The sequence below is a fragment of the Mercenaria mercenaria genome, chromosome 8 (assembly GCF_021730395.1).
Source record: "Mercenaria mercenaria strain notata chromosome 8, MADL_Memer_1, whole genome shotgun sequence".
NCBI classification, from domain to species: domain Eukaryota; kingdom Metazoa; phylum Mollusca; class Bivalvia; order Venerida; family Veneridae; genus Mercenaria; species Mercenaria mercenaria.
The window spans coordinates 42800339-42822514 of record NC_069368.1 but is presented as its reverse complement, the minus strand read 5'-3'; the positions used below and the strand labels follow the sequence as shown (position 1 = coordinate 42822514).

General features: G+C 33.7%; 1 protein-coding gene across 2 annotated transcripts; it reads right to left on the bottom strand.

Annotated features, from left to right (window-relative positions):
* Positions 1-2368: 2368 nt before the first annotated feature.
* LOC123565391 (acetylcholine receptor subunit alpha-L1-like) lies at positions 2369-12020 on the bottom strand. Of its 2 annotated transcripts, XM_053549786.1 has the most exons (8): positions 11953-12020; positions 11370-11540; positions 10600-10719; positions 8121-8165; positions 7559-7668; positions 6322-6502; positions 5043-5849; positions 2369-4666 (listed from the first exon to the last, which is right to left on the bottom strand). In XM_053549786.1, exons 2-8 carry the CDS (start codon positions 11469-11471, stop codon positions 4502-4504), a joined length of 1530 nt encoding a protein of 509 aa, XP_053405761.1. In that variant the 5' UTR covers positions 11472-11540; positions 11953-12020; the 3' UTR covers positions 2369-4501. The 2 variants fall into 2 exon arrangements, with proteins under 2 accessions (XP_053405761.1, XP_045215194.2); XM_045359259.2 differs by lacking the exon at positions 11953-12020 and having other exon boundaries at positions 11370-11820.
* Positions 12021-22176: the final 10156 nt, after the last annotated feature.

The window sequence follows — 22176 nt, the reverse complement described above, 5'->3', positions numbered from 1 at the left end:
TTATGCCATTAATGTGTAGTTAGAATCTATTCAATTATCGGAGCAAATATTGCAGGCATTTATTGAGTTGAAAACATATATAACCATTGGCATCTTTAAGAAAAAAACAAAACAAGTTATGTATAAAAACCTGCACTCAGCCCCCCCCCAGAAATCGTTACAGCATGAAATCTTTTCAATAGTCATTATATACTTTTTTTTATATGTATCACTTGATCGATCAATGCTGGAATCAAAATTTTACAATTTGAAACTGTATTGTATTGCTTACATTCCCCCGCCCCCCCCCCCCCCCCTTCCCCCTTCCAAATAAGTATTATTTATGTTATTTTTATTATCATCATTATTATTATTATAAAAAGATATTCTAATTCGATACACAATAGAAACTTGGAAATCCAACATTTTACCAATTTAGGAATACATGGTAGTTTATGTTATTGTCTTACATGTGCACGTTACCAGATCTACTGGAAGTGACGGGAAACGTTCGCGATGACTGACAACATTTGATAAGGATATCTTACTTAAGTGTCGGTCGCGAACCGTCGGCAAAAAACAGAGCACTGAACGCATCTGATGGCAACAAAAGTTCATCAAAAGTGAAAATAATGTTTACCATTCTCAATTTTTTTTCTACTTCAGAATTCTTGTAAATTCATCTGATATGCTACTATAGTTAATACGTTTTCGTTTGACGTTTTATGAACACAATTGTTTGTTCTATATTTGTATACAGATTTAACAAACCGTACAAATGAAAATATTTTTGTCGCATGCCAAGTTATAGTTTCATGTACATGTTTGTCCTAAACAGATTGCTGCTATCTGTTATCAAAAGACATGTCACATCTCCAGTTACAATTTCAATTTTATGGAAATTACATGTCGCATGTCAAATTACAGTTTCAAGGGACGTCTTAAAACGCCTACCGAAATGAGGTTTGTGGTTAAGATTGCGACGCCACCAGAAAATCAGGATGGTAAGACTTCACCAGACATCTGATTATCCATAAACCTGAATAAGCCAAATATAAGCCATTAAAATCACAGAAATGAAGGCATTTAACGTTTAGTTAAGTTATTAAATATTTTCATGGTGCCAGAGAAATTTCCTGGTAAACTAATTTAACTGGGATTGTAACTGTGTGTGTGTATATATCAAGTCTTTGTGACTCATTCGACCTGTATTACGTGATTGTGAACACTAGACAGTCTAATCAAAATTCTCCCCAATCCTAATTGATATCAAGACAATTAGGGACTGCCGCCTCAAACAACAGATTGTCTTCGGTAGAAAATGTTCGTTACGTCTTTACACATGATACGGCTTTACAAAACAAACAAAGCTCCTTTTTGTATGGCATTTTTCAGGCCTTTTGATTTCAAATTGGCAGTATCTGTCAAAGTTGCATAGATACACAGCAAGATTTTATTTTTTCTAATTTACTGTATAAATGTTTACAGTAATGCAGAAATGAGTCAATAATATTCCCTGAAAAATAGGAATAAGTAAGATTAAAATTGAATTTTATTTCGATTTGTTTTTCTGCAGCATCTTTTATTTCGAAATTTCTGACTTTGTTCGAGACTTACTAAGTGCCGTGAAATCGGTTCTTGTGGAATGAAAACGTATTTTAATGTTGAAGGTCCCTAAATCAAAAATATTTAAGAGGCCAGCAAGGGAAATAAGAAGATTTGTACAAAGGTACTTTGGAAGTATAGAACAATTATCAGACTAGATTTGATCTGTTCATCAGAGGTAAAAATGTGCAAATAGTCCCCTAGTGCCGACTAAGCGGAGTGTACTGAAAGGACTCCCTGATCTCAAAATTTAAGAACATATTAAAACACTTGTGTCCATGAAAGAGGAGATATTTTACAGCCGCTACACGTGGATAATGTGTTTTGTTGTGGAAGTTAATGAAACGTATAAGTAGCAAAAAATACAACCATGCCGGCTCTATTTAATATAGGAACTGTATGTGCAACAGCCCTGTCACTTCCAAGCACATGTTGCGGTGGGATTCTATTAAACGATATGTTGGTTTGACCCAATTACATGTAATTTGGTTATTTCTGTTTTAAACTTGTTTCCCAGTCAGTACATAACGTTTAAAGAAATTCTGCCAGTAGGAAATTTTTTGCCCAGTATACATATAGGTAACTGTCCCGTTTCCCCTTAAACGACGACTATAAATGGAGATTAACTATTTAATATTATTTTAATTTTAGAATACTCCACTACCGTAGTTATAAAACTACACAAATGTTTAGCTACCATACAACCTATTGGACGCGTATTATGTAGTCAGAACTACATCCTAGATGGAATCTACAAAAACATATTAAGAATGTAAAACATAAATATATTTTACACTTTAATTTTCATAATTTAATCAAACAGAGCTAACGAACATTTACAATTCATTATAAAACAACTTGTGATCAACATCCGAATGTATTAAGAAAAAATATATGTCTAAAGTAAAGAAGAAATCTGAACTAAAAGTATTTCAAATCGAATACATTGTACATATGTATCTGTTTGTTCCATTGGCAATCGTTTTTACTATATATATGCTACTAGATTCAGTGAAGTTGGTTGCACATCACGTTAGGACTTGTCTCCAGATAACTACGGTCCCTTACTGTCAGGAACTTCTCTCAAGAAAACTACCAGTACCAGTCGGTCAACAGATAACTACCGGTCCCTTACTGTCAGGAACTTCTCTCAAGAAAACTACCAGTACGAGTCAGTCAAGAGATAACTACCGGTCCCTTACTGTCAGGAACTTCTCTCAAGAAATCTACCAGTACCAGTCGGTCAACAGATAAGTACCGTCCCTTACTGTCAGGAACTTCTCTCAAGAAAACTACCAGTACCAGTCGGTCTACAAATAAGTACCGGTCCTTTACTGTTAGGGATTTGTTTAGAAATGACTGCCGGTCCCTTACTGCCAGGGACTTCTCACCAGATCAATTCAATTTTTACACAGCAACGTCTCTTATTGTTTTACCTTCCAGTTGATTTAAGCAATTTCAGAAGTTAAAAGGTGGTAACACAGTGACCCCTATATTTTTGTGCCAGTACATATTCATGTCGGGTTAAAAGTAAAAATAAATAGTCGTTTAAAGAAATCAATTATTTAGTTTGTTAATGACCCTCCGAAAAAAATGTGGGGTCAGCATCATGAATACTCGGCTGATGCCTCACGCCCCCTATTCCCATCAACATTTATTATACTGACCCAACATATTTCCCAGAAGGATCATTATTAACAACCGCAATAATTAATAATATAGTTAAGTTGAGCTTTGATGAGTTTAATATAAAGCACGGTTTAATTCCTTCATTTTACATGAAATATGTTACAGCAGGCCCACGCAGTAATCACTTTTCTTCATATTTTACAGATATCTCTTGTGTTAATCAAACATTTAATAGATGATTTTAATTTAACAAAATAACACTAAAAATAGCCTGATGAAAATGTAAACTCTTAAACATTAATAGTCATATCTCCATGATAATTCCTACAGGTTTCTAAAATATGTATAAACTCTTCAAGGGAGAAATCAGATATTGTAATTGATAAATTAAAAAGTTTCCATCTTTCTTCTATATCGAAAACATTGCATTTTCATGTTTAAACCAGGTGGAGAAAAATTAAACATTCCTTAGTTGTTTACAGAGATTCATGTCCAGTTATAACTGATCATCTGTTCCATGTGCATACTTGTTCAGTTGTAAAATATGAGGCCCATGCAAAACAAAAACATTTATAATCTAATGTAACAGGAACATAGAAATTATTTTCAAACAGCATTGCAATACACTGGACAGGAACTTATTTGTGTATTTGATCATGTGACAGAAAAAATTGCTATTGAAATCACTGACATAATTATACATAATTGCAGATTTCCAACATGAAACTATCGTTTAAACTGTATTCGCCTTTTACATTTTTTACAGCGGACAGGAACACATTTTTCAACTATCTGTTCCTATTTTAGAACTTCTTGATATATGTGCATCTTATCATGTTTACTTTTAGTGTTCATCACTAATCCACATTATGCAAATATCTCAACTACACATTATGCCTTAGTTTTTATCGCCGAGGACACGATCTGTGTCTTACAGCACATATCATTTCATTCAGTAAATTTATAGCTCTACACTTTCAGTTCCCTTTGTTGAAAGATTACAGTCCGCTTCATTTGTTTTATGGTGCGTCTGTTGTTGTGTGTGTTTGTAGTATCCAGTGTCATCCCAATGTTTAGTTCTTATAGTAGCCCATTTCTTTCAATTTTGCTGATGGGTATATAAACCGCTCAGTATGTTAAATGTTTCCACAGTAGTATCACACGGGGGTTGCTCGACCGACGTAGCGTATTCCATTTACATGTACTCCAGATATGCAATTACTCTCTTTTTATAAGTATGCTTTACGTTCATACAGAATCATATATAACTCGTGTATACTCTGATGGATCAAGTTGAACAACTAAAGTCGTGTTTCGACATTGCTTCAGATGGATCAAACAGAGATGGAGCATTTAGAAACACACCTAACGTGCCACATACACATGCTGTGGTAAAAACACACAGAAACATTCTGTCAATCACCATAGCAACGTAGTTCCAGTCTCGTTCCTCCTGTAAATACACGACTTATTTAAGATCCAAATCTCCGGATAAACAAATGAAACCAATACATATGGAATAAATAAAATCAGTATTTAGAAATTACAGTAACTTTCAGTATACAAAAGATGAGCATAGCAAGGTTTAGTTGAAATCTGACAGATCTGCCTTAATTTATGGGGATTTGTGTTTTTCATTATCAGTTCCTACTCTATAGCTTGATGTGTCTTTCAAATTAAAGGGATTACATCAATCAAAACAAGAGGGATATTCAAGTTAGTGTAAACCAATCTATTTTATTTGATGGACCGCTTCTAGAATAGATTAGTTATGACAAGAAAATTTAGAGAGGCATCCCGCAACCTGATAAATAACGATTAACACTTACTGATTTTTGTGAGTCGTCTTTCTTAAGATGTTCAGCAATAAATTTGACACCTTTAAGCGACTCTCTTATCTCTACTGGATATCTCGATAAGTCTTCCTTCTTTTCAGAAGTTGTCCTTTTCCTTAGATTCTCGTAATTTGGTGCATTGGGACTGTTGAATATTGTGTCAGCATCTGGTGTTCCCATCTCTGACTGTACCATTTCAATGTCTTTCATTACTTCTTCTTTTTTCTTTTTATCTAAAACAGGTCTCTTCATGAGAAAAAACTTTGGAAGAATTTCAGTAAATATGCGTTTAACCCATGGTGACATTTTATGTGTAGCGGGTGATCGGAAGTGAACGCTCAAAGTATAAACTGTCAAAAATATGGACATTGTTACCACAATCATGGTGAATAATAAATACTTTCCTATCAATGGTATAACGATTGACGTGGGTGGGTTTATGTCAGACAGAAGCAAGAAAAACACAGTCAAAGCTAGCAATATTGAAATTGACAACGTGATTTTCTCTCCAGAAGCACTGGGTAAATAAAACACTAACACAGTCAAACACGAGATAGCTATGCACGGCATAATTAAGTTAATGGTGTAGAATAAAGATCTCCTTCGGATAGTTATATTAAACGTGATGTCTGGATATGGCTCAGGACAACACGGGTAAAATTTCTCTTTCCTCCTGGCTGTTACATTTATGATGTCCCATTCAACATTTTGATAATAATCACAAAGATCGACTCCTTTTGGAATGACCATCTGGTTTCCCTGCATGACACCTTGCTCTTCCCACACGTGCTGGAGATCCACCTAAGGAAAAGAGAGACACTAATGAGCTATAACATATCATTGTTGATCATTTTTAATACAAGTAACGATAAATGTTAAGCAGACTACCAGGAGCATTTCAAATTCAACTTAAGCCTTATTATTTAAAAACAATAATTATAAAGAATATAAAATGCTTGAAACACAATTGTACGGATGTCTGTAAGCGAATTACATTTTTGGTCTAAACATAACGTTTTAAACTTCAGCACCAACTTCCAAATATTTATAAAATATATCATTCTGCAAAGATTGCGAAATTCTGTTATAAAATTCATCAATTCAAATTTCTGCGCAGCAGAAGAATAGAGATCGTTCTGTTATCAGAAGAAATCTACTGAAACGGAATACAGCAAATAATGATTGTGATTAATAGCATCTTGTGTGTTTCTTAAGTGGTTCACTTTACTTTCCTTGTCTCTGTAAAAAGACAAGAACATAGAGGCATATTTACCTCGTGGCCATCATATGTCCAAACGCTAAACTTCATAAAGCATTCCTGCTGGTCAAAAGGAAAGAACTCAACGTTGATTGGACAATACGATTTGTAAATAGCTGGTGGGTCCCATACAATTAGACCAGTGTGATACACCGTGGCTTTTGTCAATAAGGTTACTACAAATTCACCATCAGCACTGAAATATGATTATACAAGTACTTTACAATTTTACAATTTGCATTATTTTGAATGAGGTAATGCAACAAAGCTTAGTTTACTATAACTGAATATTCTAACTTCTGGGCCATGCAAATATGCAAATATTGCAAAGGTCTTGGTCGTCCCGGCAAAATGTTGTTTTCTTTCAAATACGAAATAGAAATTTTTAATAAAAATCATAAAATTATCATTACATAATAAGAGTATAAAGTTTTAAAAGAAAATGTACAGATAACGAATCCAAATTTAAAATAGAGATCTCATTTATTCTAAAAATGATAAAATATATAAATTAAGTTCTATAAAAGGAAATCGTTGATAAAACCAACTATGTGAGTGCAAAAATGTAACTTAAAACCTGAAAGTATCGATAAAGGTAACTGTGTTCATAAGTGCAGAATTCCTATAAGCGTTGCAGAATTCCTATAATGTTACCCCAGGTAGTACTCTGCCGCTGGACATATAGCTGCGGTGACCTAATGGATGAGGAACCTGTCCCGCAATCGGGAGGTCGATGGTTCGAGCCCTGTCAGAAGCGGGTCTTGTTACTGCAGTTGGTGAGCCGCCAGCTAGTTAAATAATGGTTTCCGATTCCCTACCTGCCTGGTGCCTGGCTTTAAAAAGTAGGTATCGGGAAGTAATACTGTTCGATGTATGTAGGTGTCTCATAAGCCAACTTGGTTGGCCCTTTCAATAGGGCAGACACTATAATAAACAACTACCCGCCGTGATTTGACCATATAGAGTCACCAAATAACCCCACAACTTTCGATTTAAATGCTTTTTTTTTTAAATAATCAGACTTTGGTGATGATACTAATTAAAAATGACATTTTTATTATCATCGGCAAATTCTGAATATTTTAAAGAAGCATTTAAATCGAAAGTTGTAGGCTACTTATGTAAAGAATTTCAAGAAAGGATGAATATCGGTTAAATGACGGCGGCATGTCAACACAGCGGCTATATGTCCAGCCGCAGATTACTGCAATGTTGCTACAAAATTACAACATGTATAAAAAAGAAATATTACTTATTATATAACAAGATATCAGGTCTCCAGAGGTCATCTGATGGTATGTATGTCAATGTAATTCCCCCAAACTCACTTGGATTCCAACGAAGTCTTTGGTCAACCCATTCCTGTAACATACAATACTTCATACAAAATAAGACGGTAAGTAAAAGGAAGTAAAAGAAAAACTGTTTTTGATAATTAAATCTTTCTTGTACGTATTATTTTTGGATAGCATAACGACGAAAATACCTCTATTGCGCAAATAATTGTTTGCTTGCCAAACAAACAAATTGCAACAATTATTTGCTCCTATGTATAGGAAGTGTCCAGACGGTTGACAGGCATACTGGTTCAATTATCTAATATCCTAATACATGTTGGTGTTCAAATAATCTGTACCAACATAAAACAGACTTTAATACATAATCATATAAGTTACAATAAAGAAGTAGGTTAAACGAGGGGAGGACATAAAGTGAAAACAGCTAAATGAAAAGGCCTTTCCGCAGAACATAGTGTTGTGTGATAAAGCTAATACCCCAAAATAGTATGGTAATATATGCACTTTCGTACTCACATGTCTCAACCGCAGATTGGTCGTCAGGATCTGATTCTTCTCGGACTGAAGAAAGAATTTAATAAATGAGTCATTCAGAGCATTCTAAATGCTTTAAATTTAGTTAGATCAATGAACAAATTATTATTACATGACTGTATAAATCGCAGGTCCATAGTTTGTGCTTTTGGCTGGTGTATACTTCAAAACAAGTTTCCAGCGCTAAAGTCAAAATCTGAGAAAATCTTTGAAATCTTTTTTTGATGTTACCTAATAAAATATTTATTGAATGTCTTACCTGTCAAATGAGTAGCTACGCTAAAAACTTCGAAAATTTTATTGCTATAGCCAAAATTAATTCAGCAATGCTATAACTATTGTCGGTATTTCATAAAATAGAAATAGGATTTCATACGCCAAGAAAATAATTCCCTCTGATGCTTATCGCATAATAAAGTTAGTGTTTTCCAGGTGCAATTGATTAACTACAGGAGACGTTAACAACCCGTAGAAATGATATATATTCTGTATTTTCAATTTTCGTACTTCACTTTACCTGAATTCCTCAGGAAACAATAAAGCAAGACAAAATATACTTATACATGGATGAACGGAAAGCCGGATACCTGGTGAAAATATATAAAGATTATAGTTCCAGTGTTCTAATAACTAGTCATGAACAAAACATCGTAGCTTACATTACATTAAAAATGAATTTTGTATCAGTTTCTCAGCAAACAATATAATAGATACTGTAGATATGGTACTGAAAGATTATTTCATCACGGGTGGGCACCTGGATAGGGCCACCGACCTTTCGTAAGCCAGCTGGATGGCTTCCTCACATAAAAATTCAATGCCCTCAGTGAGGCTCGAACTCGCACCGATGAGGGGGGATGAAATAATGCCCGGAGAGTCACTTGGGGTCTTAACTGGAAATTCTACCTGACCTAAATCATGTTGGTGTGACTCTAAGTATAACAAAAAAGGAACACCTAATTACCGGGTAAATGAAGCTCGCCGGGCAAGTAAATTGTATTCAGACTATAATGAGACTCGAGAAAGATTATTTTTGTTGTAAAATTATCTTATTCTACTTTGTAATTAAATGTGTAGTGTTATAAAAAGAACTATTAAACCAAATGATAAGAAGTGCATTTTAGCTAAAAAAAAAAAAAAAAGAAGCTGATTCAAACATACATGTTTTAATTTAAGGAGGGCATAATAAAAGACTTTGAAAAGATTTTTAAGAATTAAAACTTAATAAAATTTATTATAAATTGGTACTGTGTGAAGCAGTGGGCGTAACTTACTGATTGAAAACTCATTTTATTCACACTTTATGTGCTGTATTCAATTTCCTATCTGTACAAAATTCTTCATGTTTGACAGAAAACATATCTTATTATTTCTTTATGTTTCTCAGCAGAAATTCCGCGAATTTACGCTGTGGAATAACTTTAAAAGATTGTATCTACATGCTGATTTTCAATACGTTTTGCAGATGATAAAGTGATAACATATTTTTGGCTTCATGGGTTTCTCACATACTCAAATATGTGAAAAGCAATCAACTTCAACTATATTCAAGGACAAAGCACAGTAAACAAACTTTGAAAATATTCCGAAGTTGTAAAATGATTACACTGTAAGACCACCTATGGTTCTTTAAAAGACTGACCCTAATAACTGACTGGCTTGTTATGGGAGATTCCTTTACAAATTATACGATCGTTAAAATTGTACGATGTTATCCAAAGGTTCTTACGTCATGTAGAAATGAACAATATAATTGTAATTGTTTTGCTACGGAACGTTTTTAACTTATGAAATACAAATTATTCTGACTTTTTTATTGATGAAAAGATTACTTAAAAACCCTTTTCCTTCGTCTACAAATTATTTGCCTTAAATGTTTAGCTTTAGTTGAATCAGACAGTTTAAACTATCATAAATATACTAAGAAATAAATGAAATGGTCTTAATTTAAGAACATCTGCATATTATAACTACCTGATTTAATCTGACAACATAGGACAACGCCGTAATTTATTTGCACCCAAACATGGTACACATACAGCATTGTTAAATGTACCATAAAAGACAAAACTATGACGATTCAATATAGAATGGTTAAGTTGTCTCTTAACCCTTACCCTGCTAAATTTCTATAATGAACTTGTCCATCTTCCAATTTGGACAGTACCATTAACTGTTAAAAGGGGTGCTTACCAAAAAGATACTGACTGAATGGCGAACAGTGCAGACCATGATCAGACTGCACGGATGTGCAGGCTGATCTTGGTCTGCACTGGTCGCAAAGGCAGAATCACTTGCCGCCAGCAGACTAAGGGTTAAGGACATCACTGGTATGGCTACAAACTAGACAAAGGACTGTCTTATAAATTCTATTAAACAGAAACTTTCATTATTAGCAAGTTACGTAATAAGGCAAAATATTCGATACATTGTCTAGTTCTAATTAGATGACAATACTTACTACTGCTAGAATCTGTGAAAGTCTCATGCCTAACTGTACTGTTAGCTTGCTGTCATTGAAATTCACTGTCCCATTCAAAATTCTTCCCCAAGGTCGGATTAGTTTATTATACGCATTCTCCTGTAATTGCGGGAAACACGTTTAGTTATTCATAAATTCTAAAAATATGATATCTATTCAATCTATCAAACTAAGCCCTCTTTATTTCTGGATTATTCATTATACATATTGTAGGCGTTATCAGCCAGTGCATCTTTTTCCAATACTACTTATATAATCCCGAACATAGAGTTTGTCTCAATTAAATGTTTCAGTGTGGACTAATATACTGGTAATACTGGTAAATGCATGGTTCGAAGAAATACGTTTCTTTGATATATCTACCTATGTATGCTGTATATTTTGGAAGATAGGATGTATTAATAATTGGGTATTGCACAAAGATCATTCGTTTCCTAATTACAGAGTGTTGTTTTAATTACACCACAAATGAATCTGTCAATGTCGCGGGCTGAAGAATTCTCAAGGATTTTAGGAATAGGCCGAGAAATACGGAACAAATACAAAACATGTGTTCGAGCTCTAACTATCCTTTGATAAATTTGTAAACAGACAGAGAAACACTATTTCAATTTTTTTATTACAATATCAATAACACGTGTATGAGTCATAAATGTGTACGTCTTTGTTGAAAATGTACGTACAGTACGTAAAACAAATAAGCACAGAAACAATAGACATAAACAATATTAAATCAAACGTTGACGTACCTGTAGAAGATAGCGATGAAGGCGCTGCTCAGTCGGTGGCTTACACCGGACCAACATGAACATTATTAACATCACAAAGAAAATATGCGTCGATTTCCCCATCGTCTGTTAAACTGTTGTCATCAGGAGTCAAGATGTTGCTTTACGATCGATTGATCACTTATTCAAGTCCTAATATATAAATACATTTCATTTGTAAATCAAAACATTAAAAACTCTCGTTGTAAGTTTTATGATCAAATTTTTTCCGGATGTGCGCGTTCGTTTAAACCTAAGGTTCACCACTTAAATCATTAGCTAATGAATTGGCACATTTTTTTGGTCACAGTTTACGCAAATCTTTGCAAGAAAAAATAATCCTGAGCACTCGTCATACAAAATCACAGAATGTTCAGTAGTTTATTCTAGAACCATGTTTAATGTGTTACCTATGATTCTCTATCCAAAGATTTCTAGCGCAACTGTTGTTATTTCCGTGATTGATTTAAGATGAAGCGTGTTGCATAGAGAACGAAAACATTATCTGTTGTCAAAGATGAAAATATTAATGTTAAGAATGTATAGTAAACGAAATTACTACTACCTGGAATAGGCTGAATGATGTTGAAAACCAGGTATATCTCCGACTAAGTATATGCTATGTTCCTGTTGCCTAATTGTTTTAGTTTGTCTGTAAACTTCTTTGTAAAGGCCAGTTATTTATACATTCATGCATATCCTGCTTAAGTGTTTCGTTTTGGGGTGACTGTGCTATTCCAATCGGATCTTTGAAACTTATTTTTTGTTTTTAAAATAATTCTAGGACTTAATTAAGTGCATAGGAGACTTTTATTTCTAAAATATATTGTTTATGTTTAATTAAATAAAATTAAATTATAAATAAAGATATTTTAGCTATGTGATGTAACGTTGACTTTCACCTCCTATCAAAGAGTGTAATACTAAAATGTATATACATGAATACAATATAATAAAACATCAGAATAAAGTAGATAAAAATTCTATGTTAGAATTCCATTCCCATATTCTAACAGATTTAGAAAAAGGATAATTCAGTACGCATTATCATTATCAGGTATCTTCATTTGATGTAGAAAAATAGAACGACATCAAATAAAATCTTAAAACATATTTTAGAAAGTGGTACATTGAAATTCTATTAATTATGATACTATTTTATAAGAAGAATTAAGGGTAATCATGCATTAGAAATCGTTTTGCTCAATGCAGTTAAACTTTATGAGTCAAAAAGACGAAATTATGTTCATAAAACAGATTTAATTTAAAAGCAATTTGTGTCCAACAATTTGTTCGATGTGTACAGATTAAGACAAGGTAACTGCCATTGATTAACTGGTAACAGCCGGTGTGTCAATCAATAAACTACCTGTGTAGACTTGCTAAGGGTGTTATCAGAATCGACTAATCTTCGTCTTTGCTTTGTGCCATATGTGTGTTTGTGTGTTTTGATTCTCATAATTATTCATAATTTAAAGAAGAATTTGTGATTATGTAGTTTCTAACACGAAGTTGTCCATTGTAAAAATATCTTAGTCACGAAGATTAATAAAGATATACTAAACGATATTCAGCTTGATATGCAAAAATAAACAGAAGCTAGCAATCTAATGACATGACTACCTGTCAGTTGATGGACTTTAAATGTATACAGGACCCAAATTTCATATTTTAAAATATGCATAATAATTATTACTTCAGATAGTTTATGTAAACAAACATTAACATGTATATATGTATTACAGTACTATACATTGAATTTAGAATAATTCTCACTAATATGTATACAGGTTAACACAGCATGTTTACTACGTCTTAAAACATGTTTCTTAAAACTGACTATTACTTACTGACATTTAATTATGAACGTAGTTCCAACAAACTTATTTATACATGTTTATAAAGTAAGGTTACATACATGATATTCTACATTTAAAGTAAATAAGATTAGTTTAAATATGTACAAGCATTATATCTATAAACATGTGTGCACCTTTGCAATGCTTTATTCACACAGAGAATTTTTTTGAAAATTGTTAAATAATTATGAATAAATCATTCTCATTTAAATTTCATACTGGATCAAATAATTCACACGAAGATGACTGTTTATTTAACGATAATTCGTAACAATTTCTGCAAACGGAAATAGCTATATTTTTAAAAAATCTCATCGTATATTAAAAATATAAACAATTTAAATTAGGGATTCATATGTTGTACACATACAGTTTTGTCCCCCAAAGTAAAGAATGCGATTAAACAACGTGGATAGGAACAATACCTTGAAACCTTCTTTTGTAATATGTTATAGAGTTTACATTTGAACTTTTGTTTACTAACCAAGAATATCTTATAAAATATCTGTCATTTCATTCAGTATATGACTAATTCACTTAGAGTAAAACCTTTTATTATGCAAATATGCATTTGCTTCTGTCATTTCATGTGAGTGAAATATTCAATCAATTTTTCTCAATTAGTATTTGAATGGTGTTTGGTGTCTTCATGTAATTATTCAAATGTGATTGTAATTTCAGGAGACTCAAGTCCAATTACGAACAAGATATTCTTAGAATGTATGAGGTAGGAAATAGACAAACAAAGTTAAAGTGTATTATAGCACAAACGGATGACATTCATTTGTTTGCATCATGAAGTTGAATATTGTATTTCCTCACAGGTCACTCCCCGACCCTTGAGTACGTTTGATTAATAGCAGGGAGGAAATGAAGATTAAGGTTTCCTTCGTATAGAGATAAAGAGATCAAACATTCGTCACTCAAGTTAACTTTAAGATAATACAAGGCGTTCTACGCGTCTATTCTTATACTATTACAAACTTTTGCTTCATACTACTAATTGGAATTGGAGCTAAACCTGTATGTAAAATTGGTATAAAGACAGGCATTGCCTACATTTATCAGTTGTACATAAATAGTTAAATTAAAGTTTTAACGGGCTATTAAGCCAGAAAGAATATCTAAGATACAAACAGAAACTCGCTGATCATAAAAGTAAAAACTAGAAAAGGAAATTATGAAAGTCGTTTCAAAACGTATGCACACTAACACAATTTTTATTTTCCCCATAACATTAGAAGCGCGTATTAAATTTGTGCCGTCTAATGAGACTTAACAACATTACAGGAACGCTCAAAACACATTGAGTAATATCAAAGAGATTAAGAAGCACTCAAAGAAATGAAAAGATGAAATCGAACACCCTGTTCGGGAATTAACACCAATTATGCATTGTCAGAATTGCTAAAGTGGAGGAATGCATTACGTTTGAAAGATGTTTCAATGATACTTCAATACCGTTGTGTTATAGAAAACATTTGTTTCAAGTAATATTAAAAACACTAAATGGATGGCAGAGTTATGCTGCAATTACTATAAAACAAAAAGTAAAGTGTTTGTTTATTATAGTGTCAACCCTACTGAAAGGCCAGCCAAGTTGCCTTATGAGATACCTACATACATTTAACAGTATTACTTCCCGATTCCTATTTTACAATGTCAGGCACCAGGCATGTAGGTTATCGGTAACCATTAATTAACTGGCTGGCGGCTCACCACCCAGTCTCTCTTCAGTTACAAGTCCCGCCTTTGACAGGGCTCGAAATTTCAACCTCCCGATTGCGGGGCAGGTTCCTTATCGTTTGTGCCCCGAGAAGGGGAATAAAAATAAAAATGATATCCAAAAGGTAGTACTAAGAAGTCCATTCCGTAAACCAGGACAACGAGTCTTGACCTTGACTGTTCACAGACATGTTCAATAATACGATAACTGATGTGTAAGAAAATAATCTGTATCTGTTAAATATAAAGCGTATGAAAGCAGATATATTGTTTAAAAAAGTTTTGTTAAATGGACAGCACAGACATAGGAGGTTTCCTTGAGGTTTTCAGATATTCAGTAAAATCATCAAGAAAGAATAGAGAGACATAAACGATAACTATGATGCATTCGTAGCACTGTATTTGCATATCCTGCGTGGCTTGTAGTAGTTACGATATGAATAATTGACATATATTGTATACAATAGATGACAGAGAGCATATTTGCATGTTTTTGCAAGATGCAGGGACTTGCATTTTGATCAAGTAACATCGTATGCAATCTTTGAAACTGAAAGCGTCAGAATGTATATCCCATTTGTTTATGTGTGTATAGAGGAATAAATCCTAGTATGGGAAACCAACAAGGACGAAACATGTTTTCTATGTACGAGTGGTAAATTATATGAATGCAACATAAACAGTAGCCCATTCTGTAGCATTGCAAACAGACAATACAAATAAATAGCAGTATTAATCCAAGCTATCAGAGTAACTATATGAGCAGAGACAAACGCAAAAAAATCAGCCATGCCTCTATTCTCTATCTGATAGTTATAGTTTAGGCAAAGTTGTTTCTATAATTATAAGTGAATACTAGTACAGGTATAAAGCAGAGAAAAAATATGTAGCAAAGAACTGAGATGATTTTTGCAGGTCAGCTATAAGTCCCTTTAGACCCAGGGCAGAGCAGTTCAATGTTGTGTCAGCCCTTTCTAATTTTGCCATTTTGAATAAAAACATTAAACAATTGTGAATGATGGTGCACATTCGTTGTGTGTCTAAATGTAAATGCTTGATATAGAAAAGTATTCCATGTTTAAAAATATTATATAACAGATTCATGTTTAAAAAGAGAACACGACGAACAGGTTATACGTCCATGGATTAATTTCACGCGTGAATTATTCAATGCGGCATATAACTGATTCGGGGTGCTTAAATATATATGAAAACATTGTCCTGTTAATATATATATTATATCGATTCAAATACAAAAATGCGAAGCACTATTAATCGGTGGATGAAAAAAATCGTCTGTCTACTGAACAATTGTACGCATCGAAAAATTTATTCAAAATGTGTAAAGTCAGTATATCACAGACTCTAATTTTGATTTATCAGTGTCTTTTTTATAAAATAACAGATCAAATACGGTAGCACTCTTTCTCGGGGCATAATACTGAAGACTTGATACAATCGATTATTTCGGTATTAAAGACAAAATTCAGATGTTCAAATTGTTCTTTCATTTTATTGCTTATTTACTACATTGAATACTGAATTAAACATGTTAGTGTATTTGAATTTAGAAATGGCATTATTAAATCATCCAGAACTACAAACGTTTCATGTTCTGTTTGATACAACTTGGGATATATGATTGGAACCATAGATATATTTTCCTAATGATAAATAAGACTTGAATCCTTTCCCATTCTATAATGAAAATTGACAACTGGTCCTATTTGCGGTTTAATATAGTTATGTTTGTGTGCCTCTATGAACTAGACGGAGCAAACTTGCTCGAATTAATTTTATTGACGTTTAACATGTCGCTGGATCAGGGAAGCAGGGAAAATGATGGCGTACTGCATGCCAACTTTCTTTAGTTGTGTCACACGCAACTGAGATTTTTGTAAGAGAAACTGTGTTGACACATTTCTTTATCTAAAATGTGTAAAGAAGAAGCTTTTATTACGTTACATCTAAATGATAATTGGTATATTTAAAGTACGTGCATATCGGATTATTCTAAGGTAAAAAAATACAAATATGACCCGCCGAAATACTTTATAAGCATATGCAAAGTTGTTGCTTTCTTAATTTGATTAAATGTTCATCTCATTAGGTTAAAAAGATCTTAAGAAGTCGTCGTTTTGTTGAAACCCACTATCTATATATCTTAATGACAGCTGTGATAATTTTCTACTTCTAAATATACTAAAGCGGTGCACAAGGTAAAAAAAAACTAGGGAAAATAGTAAGATAGAAGAAGCCATAACTAAGGTGGACGGTGCAAAAGAAAAAGGCAGAAATGAAATAAAGTGACCACAGCCACTATCTTGTTATCAGAGCAATACCAACTCGGCTACCGCAGCGGTGTCAGGTTGTGATACCCCTATGACATAGATGAAGCCCCCAATCTTGCCCCACATCTCTGTAACTGAAGTGTTTAACTTTAAATAGATATCTTAACTGAAATTTATATATCATATATAGAAATGTCAGACCAAAACAGAAAATTTTGTAATTTTCATTCTGTCTTTAACTGTAAAGCAGTTTGGATTACGGATTAGCCCAGTTATACAGCTCCGTTTCAATTATGTCTGGTGGTACAAAATGGATGTTCAAGTGTACCTGATTTGGTCATTATAAAATATTTGTCTTTTAGATATTTACTTGAAATGTAGAAAGCCTCATCAAATGTATCTAATGTTATTAAAAAATGAATAAATTTGTGAATGCAGAGCTACATGTATATTCATAGTAAAATTTCAACTGTGGATTTTGTAGTGGTAGAATCTATTTATTTTGTGTTAAGCAATACATGTTAACAGTGTGAATTATTTTTAAATAGAACAAGAGATCACAGAGTGATCTTGGCGCCCACCAATGTGCCATTTTTGAGTGTTCCAAATTTCAAGACTTAATGACTAGCTCAAGGTCAAATTTCATTTCCGTACACAACACTGTGCATGTGGTCCAAATTCGAAAGATGTAGCTTGAGAAATGTGAAAGTAGGTCACTAGATCAATTTCAAGGACAAAGTTCTTTGTACACAAAACTATGCATGTGCATCAAGTTTGAAGGCTGTAGTTTGAGAAATTTGAAAGTAGGTCACTAGGTCAATCTTAAGGTCAAAGTTTATTTCGGTACACAAAACTATGCAAGTGGTCCAAATTTGAAGGCTGTAGCTTGAGAAATGTGAAAGTAGGTCACTAGGTCAAAATCAAGGTCAAATTTCACTTCACAACACAAATCTATGCATGTGGTCCAAATTTGAAGCCTGTATCTTCAAAAATGTGAAAGTAGGTCACTAAGTCAATGTCAAGGTCAAAGTTTGTTTTGGTACACAATCCTATGCATGTGGTCTAAATTTGAAGCCTGTAGCTACAGAAATGTGAAAGTAGATCACTAGGTCAATCTTAAGGTCAAAGTTCATTTCGGTACACAAAACTATGCAAGTGGTCCAAATTTGAAGGCTGTAGCTTGAGAAATGTGAAAGTAGGTCACTAGATCAAAATCAAGGTCAAATTTTATTTCGAAATACAGAACTATGCATGTGGTCCAAATTTGAAGCCTGTACCTTCAAAAATGTGAAAGTAGGTCACTAGGTCAATGTAAAGGTCAAAGTTTGTTTCGGTATACAAAACCATGCATGTGGTCCAAATTTGAAGGCTGTAGCTTGAGAAATGTGAAAGTAGGTCACTAGGTCAAAATCAAGGTCAAATTGTATTTCGGAATACAGAACTATGCATGTGGTCCAAATTTGAAGCCTGTACCTTCAAAAATGTGAAAGTAGGTCACTAGGTCAATGTAAAGGTCAAAGTTTGTTTCGGTACATAAAACCATGTATGTGGTCCAAATTTGAAGGCTGTAGCTTGAGAAATGTGAAAGTAGGTCACTGGGTCAAAATCAAGGTCAAGTTTCATTTCGGAACACGAAACTATGCATGTGGTCCAAATTTGAAGCCTGTACCTTCAAAAATGTGAAAGTAGGTCACTAGGTCAATGTCAAGGTCAAAGTTTTTTTCAGTGCACAAAACTATGCATGTGGTCCAAATTTGAAGGTTGTAGCTACAGAAATGTGAAAGTAGGTCACTAGGTCAAAATCAAGGTCAACTCATGTTAAGGTTCATCTTGCCACTCAAAACCATACATGTGGTCCAAATTTGAATGTTGTAGGTTATTGACAAGAAGTTTTTAAAAGCTTTTCCCTATATATGTCTATATGAACCATGTGACCACCAGGGCGGGGCCATATTTGACCCTAGGGGGATAATTTTAACAAACTTGGTAGAGAACCAACCACTAGATGGTGCTACATTACAAATATCAAAGCCCTAGGCTTTGTGGTTTGGACAAGAAGATTTTCAAAGTTTTTCTCTATATAAGTCTATGTAAACCATGTGACCCCCGGGGCGGGGCCATATTTGACCCTAGGGGGATAATTTGAACAAACTTAGTAGAAGACCACTAGATGATGTCACATACAAAATATCAAAGCCCTAGGCCCTGTGGTTTTGGACAAGAGGTTTTTCAAAGTTTTTCCCTATATAAGTCTATATAAACCATGTGACCCCCGGGGCGGGGCCATATTAGACCCATGGGAAATAATTTGAATCTTCTTGGTAGAGGACCACTAGATGATGCTTCATACCAAATATCAAAGCCCTAGGCTCTGTGGTTTTGGACAAGAAGATTTTTAAAGTTTTTCCCTATATAAATCTATGTAAATTATAGAAATAAACAAAGGGCCATAACTTACTAAAAAATTGTTGAACCAGTCTGATTTTCAGGGGGACACAACTAGGGTACCAATACATTATTCTGACAAAGTTTGGTCAAAATCCCCCTGTTAGTTTCTGAGGAGATGCGATAACGAGAAATTGTTAACGGAAGGACGGACGGACGGACGGAAGGACGGACGGACGGAAGGACGCCGGACCACGGACGCAGAGTGATCTGAATAGCCCACCATCTGATGATGGTGGGCTAAAAAGTGGAAACTCCACAGGTCGCTCAACACGACAAAAGCGAAACTGTTGCAGGCCCGGTTTGATTGAAACCTAACTCAAAATATAGTTAATACACATAAATTTTTATGTTTAGATAAATCATATGTAGTAATTCTACATGTTTTCAGACACGACATTTGCGTTTAGCTTACCTAAAATCAAAGCTAATTAATTGTCGGGTTTAAAAGAAATTCGTCTGTCGAGATGGTGTATCATCTTTGATATTATATACTTGGTGAAAACAACTCTCGATTGAGATAAAAGAGCGGACTGTCTCTTTTAACGATCACATACGGAACACACGCAACTGAAAAATATACATAAAATTTAATTTAATTTCTTTTCTAATTTGAAATCATGGACAAACTTATGTATTTTTGCTATGGAAAATAATTATTATCGGTGGATAATGTTTCTTGTTATTATTAGGTTATTTAACATTTTTCTGTACAATACGGAGATATATTTGGACGAGTACCCAGCTGAGAAAACCATATTGGACGAGCCGCTAGGCGAGTTCAATATGGTTTTCTCAGCTGGGTACTCGTCCAAATATATCTCGTATTGTACAGTACAATGTTAAGTAACCTTTTTATTCTATATCTATTTTATCTTACTATAATAATAGTTTAAATTAAAAATATTTCACTGAATATTGTATTCCTGCCTTTTGTAGTTTTTCCCAGACTGGTATGAGTGCAAATATATATTATACAAAACAATGTTAGACCTTAAATAACCTTTTTATTCTATATTTATTTCACTTCATACATAATATACGTAATTCATTGAATGCTGTTTTTTCTGCGTATCATCATTAAAAAAAGTATATGGTGCAACCTCCCTACAACAGCCATTTGGCGATTTGGGTGGTAATAATACTTGGCTGAGATATTATGCCCACAAACATTGTCAGCAAGTTTGGTGAAGATCGGATGAAAACTGTTCGACTTAAAAGAACGGACAAGTCTAAATTCCCCGTTTTTCGAGTAATTCAAGGACTATAATCAGAAAGTGCCAGGTACAATTTGGCTGGTTATCGAAATTGGGCGAGATGTAATGCCCACAAACATTGTCAGCAAGTTTGGTGAAGATCCGACGAAAACTGAATTATAGAGCAGACATGTGTTGGATGCTGACCGCCCGTCCGCTGCCATTCATAATCTTCTCCATTTTGTTTCTTAACCGTTTAATAAAAACTGCTGAAGTAGCTATTCAGACAGTCAGGGCTGATACCAATTTCTAGGTTTCGTTCGGAACGGCTTCTTTTAGCGACTTTTCAAATATTCCAACATCTGATGATCCTTTTTACTGTATTTTTAAGTTTTTGATTATTAACGAACGTTTTAATATCTAAATCAGATAGCATTGTTTTTGTGTGTTGTAAACAACAAAAACTCAAATTAAATCCAGATTTCAAGACGCATAATCAAACTCTGTACATAGAGCGCCTACTTAATCCGATTTACATTCGGAACATTTTCACGCGTTTCGGGCGTTATCATATGTTTAACATGGGACTGTTGAACCGTCTAAATACAGAAAATATAGGATTTTTTGTACGCGCGTGCGTCCAAATACAGAAAATACAGGATTTTTGTACGCACGCGCATCCAAATACCGTAATATATTGTACGGTCACGTGCTGCAAATGAACGTTCGCGATTGGATAGATAAAATAGGTATAAAATAATAGTTCATAGCAGTCACGTATTTTCGGATGTCAAATGTATAAAAACATAATCTTTATTATTCTGTATCTTCGTTTGAGTTGCGATAGTTTTTACCGTTTATTACCACTATATTAAATGAAGTTGACGTGGAAAATGTTTGCTTATGGCCCTAGAAAATAGGCGATATACATATTCCTAGGTTTCACCTTACTTTTCCAACATATAAAAATGATACTTTTGATAGATTTGGTTATTACAAATAAGAGATAATATACTTTTTCAAGGGCGAGTTTCAACATATATGTGTAAAAAACAGACAAAAGATAAAAGGGTTTCTTAACATTTGTTATGGCCGAAGGTTTCCATATTAAATGACGTTTAAAATATAATACACACTTGTGTTTACATACACAGACACATAAATAATCAACTTTGACAATATTAATAATTTCTCAGTCTAAGTTAAACGACATAAAATGAATACAAATGCAATTAAATGTAGGAAGTGGGCACAGAATCCATTCCAGAATAAT